Here is a 12700-nt window from a genome sequence, read left to right as displayed (position 1 = left end):
AACTGCTTACTTAGTTACATGCAGAGCCGTAGAGCAATGTTGAAGGGAAGAACACAGCTGCCTTTTTTCTTTTACAGTCTGAGCCAAGTCTTGTGTTGTATTGCTTGAGTTTCTATTATACATTGTTGATGAGCATTCTGAAAGTATACCTGCCCCCCCCCCTCCCAACCACCCCGTCATATGTGAGTGCTTTTGAATCGTTCAACCGTTTCTTCGTTTAGTCATGGTTTATTGTACTAGGTGATGGATTTTGGAGTGTTAATAAAGGTCATCACCTCGGTTTTCATGGCTGATCTCGAAGCATTGGAGTCAGTAAAAACTATCTTCAGTTCACATATTTTATTCAGCATCTAAAACGAGAGTCATTGGCACGAATCATTTTAAGTGCAATTTCTTGGATGAAAACTTTTACAAATAAAACATTTCTATAGCTTTTTGAAATCATCTCTAAATTTACTGATCAAGTCGGCATCTTTCAAGGCTAAAAAACAAAAACAAAAAGGGGGGGGGGGAGAAAAAAAGCTTTAAAAAAATGACAACAACAAACGTTAATCTGAAAAGAAACAAAAACAAAAAGCGGTTGATTCTATTATAAAGTTTTCATTTTAGCGATCTATTTATTGGAAAGGAAACAATATAAGAAATGAAGAAGAACAAGTATGGGCCATGTAACAATTCTTGGTGAAACAATTCGTTCAGAAGCGTTAAAGTGACAACATCTTATTAGTTTGACTTATGCTAAACAATAATTTTGAAGGAAATAATCAGTAATAATGACACTATGTTTTACATTGTTTTCAAAGTCCTCTAATGCTTTCAAATTTTTACCTTCATTCCTAAAAAAATAAAATATTCAAACTCTACTGCATTAAGCAAAATGGTACACAAAATTACAACACAGTACAACACACACATACATCATTTTGCATTGGATCACAAAAATGTCTTGGTGGTTCCATAATAAAGTTTTTGTTGAAAGACAAAGAAATAATTCCAACGAGTGATTTTGAAAGCAAAAGGGATTGGACTTCTCCTGATAATTCTATAAATATTTACAGGGGAACAAAAACAAGTGTACCAAACTGAGTTGTGAGCTGACCGTCTCTAAACACTCTGACTTGAAGTGCAAGTGCGATAATAGTTAATTGTACACACACTGGAAGGAAAGAGGAAAACGTCAGGCCATGTACAATTTGTGTTGCAAAATAAAATGTCATTAGAACATGATTGAGGTAGGGGTGTTACTGTGGCCGTTTTTAACAACCATGACTTGAGATTTGGCCGTTTCAGTTATTTAGAAAACAAGTGCTTTCCTACGAGACTCCAATATGCAGGAGCCAAAATCCAAGCTTGGTTTCAAAAATGAAACAACTCACATAAAATATGCTGAAAATGGTATGAAAACCCTATCAGTGACATTATAATAAAATGGTAATGACATAAACTTTAAGCTAAAAAATATTACCTTTTTCTAAATTGCAAATAAAAGTATGAAAGATATTGAATAAATAAATGTAGTCACGGATGAACGAGGTGACATACACCAAACGTTTACTTCCACAATTGCTTTTGATCTCATCCTTTTAAAGTTAAAACTTTCAATTGGCCATGGACACTGCTAGGGTTGTGTGAGTCTTCATAATTTCCACAGGTATGATAAAACATTCTCATTATGCAAACTTCCCATTATGGTAAGAATAAGTCCTCCCCATGAAAATTATTTTTACAAAATGATGTGTTCTCCGCTAACTTTGACACACTAGTCTAAAAGCTAAACGTCAGCTGTGATAATCGTAGCTGTTTGCTGCGACCCTTAGATTAAAAAAAAATTAAGAGAAACAAGTTAAACAAATTTTCCCTCAACATTTTCAACAATCCAATTGTGTACTTTACATGGGGAAAACATCGACATAACCCTTTACTAGAAAATACATGGAATTTATTGCAAAAGGTGTTCTGGTAATAAAATAAACTGAAAGTTTTCTCAGTTACAACATACATGTACAAATATACAGTTATTACACAGTCTAAGCCAAAGGACCCCAAAGCCCTTGAAAAAATTCTATTTACAAAAAAAATAAGAGAGAAAAGACAAGTCATCAAACATAAACACAAAAAGTTTGTTACATTCGGAACTAGGTTTCCTCCTCTAACCTTTGGAGAATTCTGGTCAAACAAACTACCATTAAAGACACTGGACACTATTGGTAACTGTCAAAGTCTAGTCTTGACAGTTGGTGTATCTGCATAAAAAAACAAACCTGTGAAAATTTGAGCTCAATTGGTCGTCAAAGTTGCGAAATAATAATGAAAGAAAAAAAAAACCTTGTCACACAAAGTTGTGTGCTTTCAGACGCTTGATTTTGAGACCTCGAATTCTAAATCTTAGGTGTCAAAATCAATTTTTTGAAAAATTACTTCTTTCTAGAAAACTACGATTCTTCAGAGGGAGCCGTTTCTCACAATGTTTTATACTATCAACCTCTCCCCATTACTCGTTACCAAGTAAGGTTTATGATTATTTTGAGTAATTACCAATAGTATCCACTGCCTTTAACATATATATTGAGTAATCTAAAGAGAGAGAGCCTTGTGAACATTCAATTGGAACTGCATTTTCAGACCTTTATTTACCAAAACTACAGATACGGAAAAATATTGTGTATGAAAACTAACTAATGAAAGTTTCCTCGTAATCCTTTATCCAAATCTTTCAGTATTGTCAACATTTTATTATAATTATTACAAATGGTTGTGAACAATTACATGACAAACTTCAGCCCCATCGCTAACACACCCATTAAAATAAATTAACAATGACTATATTTTGTGCATCATTTAACAACTAACGATAAGTACAACTTCCTGATAATCTATTTCAACATCCCTTGTCCCCAAGATGCTACTTAAAGGGTATTACATACTTTTTCCTAACAAAAAACACAATGTCCACATATTTACATTAAACTTACACAGTTTGAAGATTATGATAGTAGAAAGCTTCCCTTGAAATTTTACTTACTGAGGTACTGAGGTGCTAGTTTTTGAGAAATGAGTAAAAGTAATAATTCGTCTCAGTTTTAGCACATAAACACATATTAACCAGTTACCCTATGGTTTTGGTATAATATCAAAAGTGGTTAAGGGGATTTTACATGCTAAAATAATTTTGGTCTCATGAGACCAAAATTAGTTTGTGACTTGTTTTACCGATTTCTCAAAAACTACAAAACCTTAGTTAGTAATATTTGAAGGGAATCTTTCCACTATATTATCTTCAAACCCTGTAAGTCTAATGTGAATCTATGGACATTTTGAAAAAGTACCTGAATCCTTTAAACACAAATCCATAGAAGTCTCCAATCAATCTGCAGCAGCTATGTAACATTTGGTTCTTAAGGAATCTAATCAGAAGAGTGAGCCAACAATGCAAATTCATTGCAAACGCCACACACACATCAAATCATCTCAACAGTTTTTTTTTTTTTAAATACCCTTTTTTGTTGCATTGTTTTCCTGCTTAATGGTTAGCAAATTTTTTGTGCTTACTGTAGCAAACAAAATTGTTACGGTGGCCATGGATTTGCATTGTGACATCATTTTTGTGTGTGCAGTAAGCACCGGAAGGTTAGCCTGCCTTTTCGTGTGCTTACAAGTACGCAGCGCTATGAAAATCGCACAGTAAGCACAAAATCGGCTGCTAAACAGTGCTAGGAAATTGTGTCCAAGGGTGACATAGGCAATGGCCCTGTTATTCCAGACCAAACTCAGAATTACATAAAAAGAGGGAAATTACATCACAACGTATGCTTGCCACAAACCCATTTCAGTTGAGTATCCTGATCTACTTTGAATGAAGTCTTGACTGATCTCCACATACATTGGCATGCGTAGGCTCTACAACCTGAAATGAGAAAACAATCAATAGTGGACTGGTTAACAATAGACCTTCTGCATTGACGTCATCACACATTTATCGAAATAGTGATGATAACAATAATGAAACATATATTTGGTTTGCGGTAACACCATGTGTGTATCTACTTGCCAGGTAGAGTTTGTTCTTAGAGAACTGTCTTTCTTTATTCTACTATTGCGGAGTAGATTATCCGGTGTTCGGGAGATTTCAGGAGTTCTTTTCAGAACTGAGAAGTTTCCTGAAGTCTCCCGAACATCCGATATTCTACTCCGCGATAGTAGAATAAAGAAAGACAGTTCACTAAGAACAAACTCTACCTGGCAAATAAATACACACATGGTGTTACTGCAATACCAAATATATATTGATACCTCACCATGCAATGCCTCAAATCATACAACAATGAAATAATGAATACGTAGGCCTGGAATTACACTCAGGCCATATTGAGATCTGGGCCCAATTTCAACGAGCTGCTAAGCACAAAAATTTGCTTAGCATGAAATTTCTTCCTTGATGAAAACAGGGTTACCAACCAAATTTCCACGTGATTTTCAAGATGAGCAAACAACAGCTGAATACCAGTAACAAGCAATATGCAACAAATGGAAATTTGGTTGGTAACCTTGTTTTTATCAATGAAGAAATTTCATGCTAAGCAAATTGTTGTGCTTAGCAGTTTTATGAAATTGGGCCCTGGCCAAGAACTCTCCTGCAATCAATTTTTCTTAAAAACTTTATGACTAGAGCTGGAACTTCTACAGTGAATAGAGATTCATGTTATGGGACAAAAACTTGATCTACTAAAGGTATCAAAACCATTTAAACTTGCACAGTTTCATGTTTATAGATAAAGAAATATGCAGATTTTTAAACCTTACCTTTCCGTTTCTTTAACTTGGCACTTAATTTCTTGAAGTCCGGAACGTTGTTCCTGAAAAACAGGTATTCACAGCTGGAATCCCACTCAAAGTTGTCGAAAAAGACGATCTTGAAGTCACATGATGTACAGCGTAGTTGATCACACATTCTGTGAGGAAATAACAGTATTTCTCAGTCAGGTTCTTTCTGTCCCACACTTTACCTTAAAGCCATTGGACACTTTCGGAACAGGAAAAAAAAAAAAAAAAAGTTCACAGATTTACAATAACTTACAGGGTTTACAGACGGTAATGGTGAAAGACTTTTCTTGAAATACTATTCCATGAAATGCTCACATTTTTGAGGAAACATTAAAACAATTATCAATTCTTGATAGCGAAAATTACAAATTTATTTTAAACACATGTCATGACACGGAGAAACATGCGGAAGGGTGGGTTTTCCCGTTATTTTCTCCCGACTCCGACGACTAAATTTTCACAGGTTTGTTATTATATATTTAAGTTGTGATTCACGAAGTGTGGGCCTTTGGACAATACTGTTTACCGAAAGTGTCCAATGGCATTAATGATAATTTCAGCTACAGGTACGCATACTTTTTCTCCAATTGAACTCAAAGCAAATACTTTATGATAAATGCAGGCCTGGACCTACACTGAGGTCACAGAGGTCATGCATTTTGTTGCCCTACGGTTTTGGCCTTAGTGCTCTTTTAAAAACTTTCATATAGATATTGAATATGACGTCACCATTCAAATATCTGACCTACAAGATGGTGTCTGTGCGCGTGTGGCTGGGTGTGTGCGTGCATGTGCCATAGAAATCAAACCGGGAATGCTGCGTGCTGTGTGCTTCTTTGATGTACGCGTTTGGACGCACATACGGTTTGACCTACAAGATGGCAACTTTCAAAGCAAAAAAGGGGGGTTATGCAATACGGTCTCTATAGGGTTTTTCCAATGAATAATGTATGTAGAGACCACCACCCCATACAGTGAGTGTACACTTGAAACAGTAGCCCATTGATTTGTATATATCGTGTATTAAGCAAGACATGTGTGAGACACCATAAACCAAGCAAGCAATGAAGCAACAGCTCTTGTGGAACTCAAGACATTACACTTGGTACCCTATCTTCCCCCATCCTTACCTCTTTGACACAGGGTCCGTTCGTTTAGCTTCCCTGAGTAGACTCCGGTCTGCCCCCTGTGCGTTTGAATAGCTTTGACGTCATTCCAGGAGCTCACCCGGGTCAGCCCCCAGTGCCCTGCTTGTGGAGTGGGTCACTTGGAGGCTGGCCCCAGGTGCATGATGTCAATACGAGAGCCGTGAGTGATCGTTCGTGTAGCTCTCTTGTCAGGGGCTCACCCAAGTGAGCACCGCGGGGAAAACCCAGGGAAGCTAATCGTACGCACCCACAGAGAACCTATCCCCATTGAGCCCTAGGTACCCTGTCTTGCCCCCCCTCCTTACCTCTGCGACACAGCGGAGCCTATCCCCATAGGGGTGTCACTACCCCCGACATAAACAGGATGACATCGCCGCTGAGATGTGCTCTGAGTTCTTGAGTGTACACTGCTCTGACTACCCTGTCTGTTTAAAGCGCTCTGTGATAAAAAGAGAAACCCACAAAAACCCTCATCAAATTTCATCAAATTTTGTGGTGTCCTTTGTTAAAGGGAAGGTACACGTTTGGTTATTACTCATAACAAATATTAACTTAAAAGCTGACTTGGTAACGAGCATTGGAGAGCTGCTGTTGATATTATAAAACATTGCGGGAAACGATTCCCTCTGAAGTAACGTAGTTTTTGAGAAAGAGGTAATTTCTCACTAAAATAATAAAAGACTTCTAGCTAGAAGTCTTTTATTCCTATCTGAGAGCACACACATTCGTCCAACAAGGATGTTTTTTCTTTCATCATTTTCTCGCAACTTCGATGACCAATTGAGCCCAAATTTTCACAGGCTTGTTATTTTATGCTTATGGTGAGATACACCAACTGTGACGGCTACTCTTTGACAATTACCAATAGTGTCCACTGCCTTTAAAGTAGGATTTCAGGTGATACATGGTGAAGATGCAATCGAGTGAGGTTTTTGGAGACATTTTGTAATGTATACATGTATATTTATTTGACAAGTAGATGTGAAATTTCTGATTTTTATTTTATTTTTTAATGCGGACAATCATTATTGCATGGAATTGAACTGAACTGAATCGTGTGTTTAGTGTAGTGCACTACGCACTCAAAGGAGGCAGCAGCCGATTTCACGAAACGCTAGGATTAATCCTAACTCGCGTTAGGACGAGTGACCTGTCCTAACTTAGGATGGGTTCAATTCGTCCTATGCATTTGGATACGGAACTGAACCCGTCCTAAGTCCTAAGATGAATCCTAAGTTAGGAAGAGTTTGGTGAAATCGACGGCTGGTATATTTGAAATCAGATGACTAATGTGATGCCATAACAGATTGCAGGAACTTACCGGTGGCTCTGGACCATCTATGATGTCATCTATCATTGAATTGAGGTCATCATCCTCCCTGGATTTTGAAGTACTGCAAAAAGATGAATATAAAAACTTTTATGAGGACAGAAGTTTTGTTCCATAACCTTGTATCTGATACAAAGAGTTGCTTCATGCAATTTTTAGGGGGGGGGGGGGGGGAACTGCCTTGGACATAAATATTGGTTATAGTGTATTGTACAATGTTCAAGTCAGTTTTCTACAGCACAAGCAATCAACGGAAACCTTTGGAACAAAATAGGATAAAAATAGAACAGATGATAATTTATATTTATTGGAGGAATGACCCCAAATTACAGTCTGCTCAGAACTACATGTAATAAGGAGGCCAATTCCATTGATTTGTAATGATAAAAAAATGCATTGAATATAAGTTTGAAAAAAATGTATCCAAATAAACAAACAAATGTTTGACTTAGAAAATAAAACAGATGTTTCTTTTTGCTTTAACATTTACTTTTTTAAAGACCACTTTTGATCAAGAAACCCCAAGTGTATGAAGTAGTGTACCCTGGGGTTGTGTGTCATAATTGCTAAGCAATTCATTGCAAATCAGACTCATTGCATGGTGTGGGTTTGCAGAGATGCCAAGTCCAGAGGCCAGCTATGCGTGAGATTTTTCAAAGCTCACCACCACGCCACCCCCCCCCCCCCCGAAAAAAAAATTGCCAGATTTAGAAAGCCTTTCGAAAAAATTGAAGAAATTTAATTGTGGACAAAAAAGTGTTGCAAAATGCATCAAAAACCTCTTCAGAATAATTTAAACTCACATGAGGTACACAGGAGATGTTGATGGTTAATGTGGAGGTACGATTGTATCAGATTATTTCCTTCCAAAATAAAAAAAAATCGACCAAAAATGATGTCCAAAACTGCCTGTTGTGTCTTAGCTAGTGGAGCACATTTAACGAATTTGCTAAACGAATCGGGAAAAACTTGTGTGCAAGAAGCGTTTTTCGCTCTGCCAAATTTTAGCTGAACCTGCTGGGAGATCTGTTTGTACGGCAGCTCAAGTTGATGATTCTGATAAACTGCGTGAAATCTGAAGATTGTGCAAACATTGTAGATTGTTTTTGTTTGTACACACGAGCATGATTTGGCAATGCATTGTCGTTAATTATTATTTTTTCCCGGTCTGGCCCCAATGCGCGTGAAAAGTGTTGCTGTGCGTGTGAGCCTGAGACAGAGCCCAAATGCGTGAGTCTCACGCCTAATGCGTGAGACTTGGTAGGTCTGGGTTTGAATCCTGGTCAAGACACTTGTGTCCCTGAGCAAGACATTTATACATTTGCGTCTCATTACCCAGGAGTTAATGGGTACTGTGAGGGGCTGCTATGATTACTGTGAATTATTTATTGTAATGTGCTGCATCATTGCATAGTTGGCAGCAATGTGCTATTGGAGCTGAGTTTGAGGAATGGATTGAATGGCCCATTGGTACTTTTTATGTTAGGTTGAAAGCGCAATGATCATACTTCAGAATCGTGCTCTAGTAAGAGTCACTGTTATAATTTTGTATAATGGTTCTGGGGCCGATTTCACAAAGAGTTAGGACTTGTCCTAACTTATAGCACTAGTCCTAGGAGATACATGTATTAAAAACGTATGGCCAGTCCTAAGTTAGGAAGAGTAACTTGTCCTAACTCGCAATAAGACTAGTCTTAACTTTTTGTGAAGGCCCCCTGGGCTTTTACACACTTTTCAGGTACGTAAAAATAGAGAAGTAGATGACATTATGCACACAGTATCCTTCAAATTATGTTGAACTCCAGTACATATGGCAGCACATCTCACATGTCAAGTGTATTGCTTATTGAAAGTAACCAGGTTACACGTATAAAAAAAAAGTGTTGTAAAATTTTCAACATCTGCCGTGAAACGAAACAACTACAGCAGGAAGGTATCTTCAAAAAATGAGGGGGGGGGGGGTCATATTTGTTATCGTAGTGTGTGACTGAAACAAGTGGAACACCTAACAGCACTAATTGTCACCTTGAAAATCCTGTTCGTTCGAGTGACTGTGTGTACCATTTCTGAATCTGTTGTGTTGCATAGTATCGCCATAGTTACAGTCACCTAGCAACCAATGAGTGCACAAAAGATCAATACAATACAATCTTAATTAGGCATTAAAAAAGGGCTTTGTGAAAGAAAATAGGGGCAGCTTGATCGGATTAAAAAAAAACCTGATTTGATATGTTTATTGCTGTTGGTTTTAAGCAGGCTCTTACAATTGCTACACAAAAGAACAATTTAAACTAAGCATGGAAAATCTCTCAAGATGGCTGTAGAAAAAATGTTTTAAGTTTATGTATTGAATTTGTTTTTCAAAGTAACTGTTTTGTTGGCATTTAAACACAATTTTGGACAGTGGTATTGCTTTATACTATAGTCATATTCTTAATTTAATTTTTTAAAGAGTAAATTTCTGTGGAGGTTTTCAATCATCCCCCCCATCAATAATTAACACTAACAACATTTTACTGTCATTCACATTTGTTTTGGTAGGTCGGATTACAGCAAACATACAATTTATTTTGTAAGGCCCATAATACAAACACTCAGTCAAAAGGAAGGGTTAATAATAGACTTCAACAAGTCACCTTAATTATGTTTTTGGCCTACATTGAATAACCTTTAGGCTAATGAAAATACTATTAGTTTCTGGTCAACTGATAAGGGGTATTTTGTATTGTACATTAAGGGGTCTTTCAGAATTTAATCAATGTTAAAGCCATAATACACTTTCGGTTAACAGTGTGTCCCACACTTCGTATATCACAACTTATATAAAATAACAAACCTGTGAAAATTTAGGCTCAATCGGTCATTGGAGTCAGGAGAAAATAACGGGAAAACCCACTCTTGTTTTCGCTCGTTTCGCCGTGTCATGGCATGTGTTTAAAATAAATCCGTAATTCTCGTTAACGAAAATTTATATTGTTTTGCTGTTTTCTCAAAAAGTAAAGCATTTCATGGAATAATATTTCAAGAGAAGTCTTTCACCATTGCCTTCTGTAAACCCTGTAAGTTATTTGTAAATCTGTGAACTTTTATTTTTTTTTCTGAACCGAAAGGGTCCAATGGCTTTAAAAAAAATAATTTTTGTGTGAAATATTGACAGGCTAAAAATAAGCATGGTGTAGGGTACTCTATATACTGAAGAACTAGATATTGCTCCAATGCAGTTGGTATTTTCTCAATGTTCTCTCAGCTCAATAATTTTTAAAAGCTTAAATTTCATGCTTCCAGAGTGCATCTTTGTAGCTGAAATGGACAAGGAAGTTTATGCTATCTCTCCCATTGGGTTTTGAGTCGGTTGAGACTAAGATTTTTTTTCTTCTTTTATTTCAAATTAGATCTAGGCCCCTATATTTTGTTTTTCAGTTTTCTTTTGACACACCCACCCACAATTTTAACAAAATATATTTTTTAAGTTGGATGATTCAGAATGGGCACAAATTCATTTCCTAAATATATTTCAAAACATTTTAAAACAAAATGTCAGATTGTTTAGGCCTATTTTTCTGTTTCTACATAAAATGTAGTTATGTAAGTGTAAACAGCTGGCGTATCAAGTGGGGGTGATCATAAGGACAGCCTGATGTCCATGCCTACTTCTATTTCAAATCTGGATTTATGGGATATGTCCCATTTTTAGAGCCATTAGCTTTGATCTGTTTCTTATGTAACCGTCTGTCTCATAAAACAATACTAGTGAATGCCTACAAGCAAATCTTTTTAGTGTTATCCGACCCTGTTAGTGTTAACACAGGTCCTCATGCAACTAATACTAGGTATAAATAAGTTTGCGTTTGATTCAAACTGAAGAATTGGTGGCCTGTTTGAAAAAAAATAGTAAATAGTAAATAGTAAGGCCCTCATATCCTCCTCTTTTTTGAAAAATCCGGACGATCAACTGGTATTTTTTGTTATTTGGCCCTATGACACTCGCGTCTTTTTTTTGTTTTGAATCTACTGTTTTAATTGGCAACAGGTGCCCCCTAAAAATGGTGCACCCCTTGTGCCCACCTTAATTTATCTTAGTTTTAGCGCTGCAGGAAGTTGACTAATTTTACAAGTAGTTTTTTTAGAAGAGAGTATTTTGCATACACGCTAAAAGGTCAAAAATGGTGCTGATGAGAAACAAAAAACATTAAATTGGCCTTTAATATGGACCAATCATGTAAAAGAAAATGTTGACATTTTTTATTGATGGAAGTGTTTACCATAGTTTGTAACGAGTATCACAGGCATTTTATTGTGGTTTCTATGCAAGCATGGAGAATTTAGGTAATTTCTAAAACAACTTGTTTCTTAGCCAAACTTTTCTAAACTGCGATGGACTTTTATGAATGCCTGGCAAAGCTTGCTAGGGGGCGAGATGACCAGCATTCAAGAAAGATGTGGTTGGTACCGTGCTCCATTCTGTACGCGCTCGACGTGGATGAATTCAACGTTCTTGTAAAAACCCAAAGGACAGTTTTTTGCTGTTTTCTTGGCCAGTAGACAGTACAATCGAATAGATTTAATATTTAAAAGATATTGTATGATCTTTTTTTATAATTTTGACAATAGATTAGTATTATAACATAATTGACAACAAACTATTCAGTATTCTGGTACTTTAAAAGTTTAATCTTGATCTTGTTTTGTTACAGTTATTGAAACTACAATATTTGATAGGATAGTTGCACAGCTCCTGTTTCGAAATTGGCAAGAAGCTTTTAAATTTAATAATATTAATAAATTTTTATTAAAATCATATTTTTATTTATTATTAAATTATTGTAAATATTTCTACGCTGAATTTATTTATTTTACCAAAATACAGTAAAACAACACCAGGAATTGTGACATGTATTGTTGTTTTGAAACAAATATTTTTGCCACATTTACACTAAAAATGTATCACCAACATCTAGATCAGTGGGTTGCTATCTACCTAGCGAAATCCATACCGTTTTGACTGTGTGACTGCCGCGCGGCGACTTCCCCCGCCGTCCAAACTCTTCTTCTTGCCCGCTGCATCACTATTGCCACTCTGGTCCTCTTGGCGACGGCTGGACTTCTCCTTTTTAACAGGTGTCCTGACACAAAATTTAGTTTCTACTTCGTCTAAAAGGTCGTCGATGTCATCTGCCATATTGTCACGTAATAATTGCTCTTGATTTGAACAGAGAGGACATTATTATGACAAAATTAGGCAGTCTCAACTTAATCCTCCACCGATTTCAGATCCATCTGGTCAATAATGAATAATTCATATCTCCGAGGTCAAAGGGTGAAAAGTGGGACGAGCCCCGCCCCTCAACTTTACTAAGTCGTTTTTGGAGACTCCTGAAAAATGTATACAAAGAGCATAGTA

At 36.6% G+C, this 12700-nt stretch overlaps 1 protein-coding gene across 1 annotated transcript; it reads right to left on the bottom strand.

Moving 5' to 3' along the window:
* Positions 1-3626: 3626 nt before the first annotated feature.
* Positions 3627-12564, bottom strand: LOC117289454 (protein C8orf37 homolog). Its single transcript, XM_033770586.1, has 5 exons — positions 12294-12564; positions 7291-7363; positions 6275-6408; positions 4801-4949; positions 3627-3904 (listed from the first exon to the last, which is right to left on the bottom strand). The coding sequence occupies exons 1-5, from the start codon at positions 12476-12478 to the stop codon at positions 3798-3800; spliced, it is 648 nt and encodes a 215-aa protein (XP_033626477.1). The 5' UTR covers positions 12479-12564; the 3' UTR covers positions 3627-3797.
* Between the last annotated feature and the right edge of the window lie 136 nt (positions 12565-12700).

This window comes from Asterias rubens, chromosome 4, assembly GCF_902459465.1.
Source record: "Asterias rubens chromosome 4, eAstRub1.3, whole genome shotgun sequence".
Lineage (NCBI taxonomy): Eukaryota > Metazoa > Echinodermata > Asteroidea > Forcipulatida > Asteriidae > Asterias > Asterias rubens.
The sequence above is the reverse complement of the archived record's forward strand: the minus strand, read 5'-3'. Positions and strand labels throughout refer to the sequence as shown.

Excerpts from the sequence above, each read along its gene's own strand:
- LOC117289454 (XM_033770586.1), bottom strand. The coding sequence starts at position 12,478 with ATGGCAGATGACATCGACGACCTTTTAGACGAAGTAGAAACTAAATTT. Across the intron at positions 6,409-7,290 it reads TAGATGGTCCAGAGCCACCG|AGCGCTTTAAACAGACAGGG; the intron begins GTAAGTTCCTGC and ends TTTTTATCACAG. Across the intron at positions 4,950-6,274 it reads GGCTCCGCTGTGTCGCAGAG|AATGTGTGATCAACTACGCT; the intron begins GTAAGGAGGGGG and ends ATTTCCTCACAG.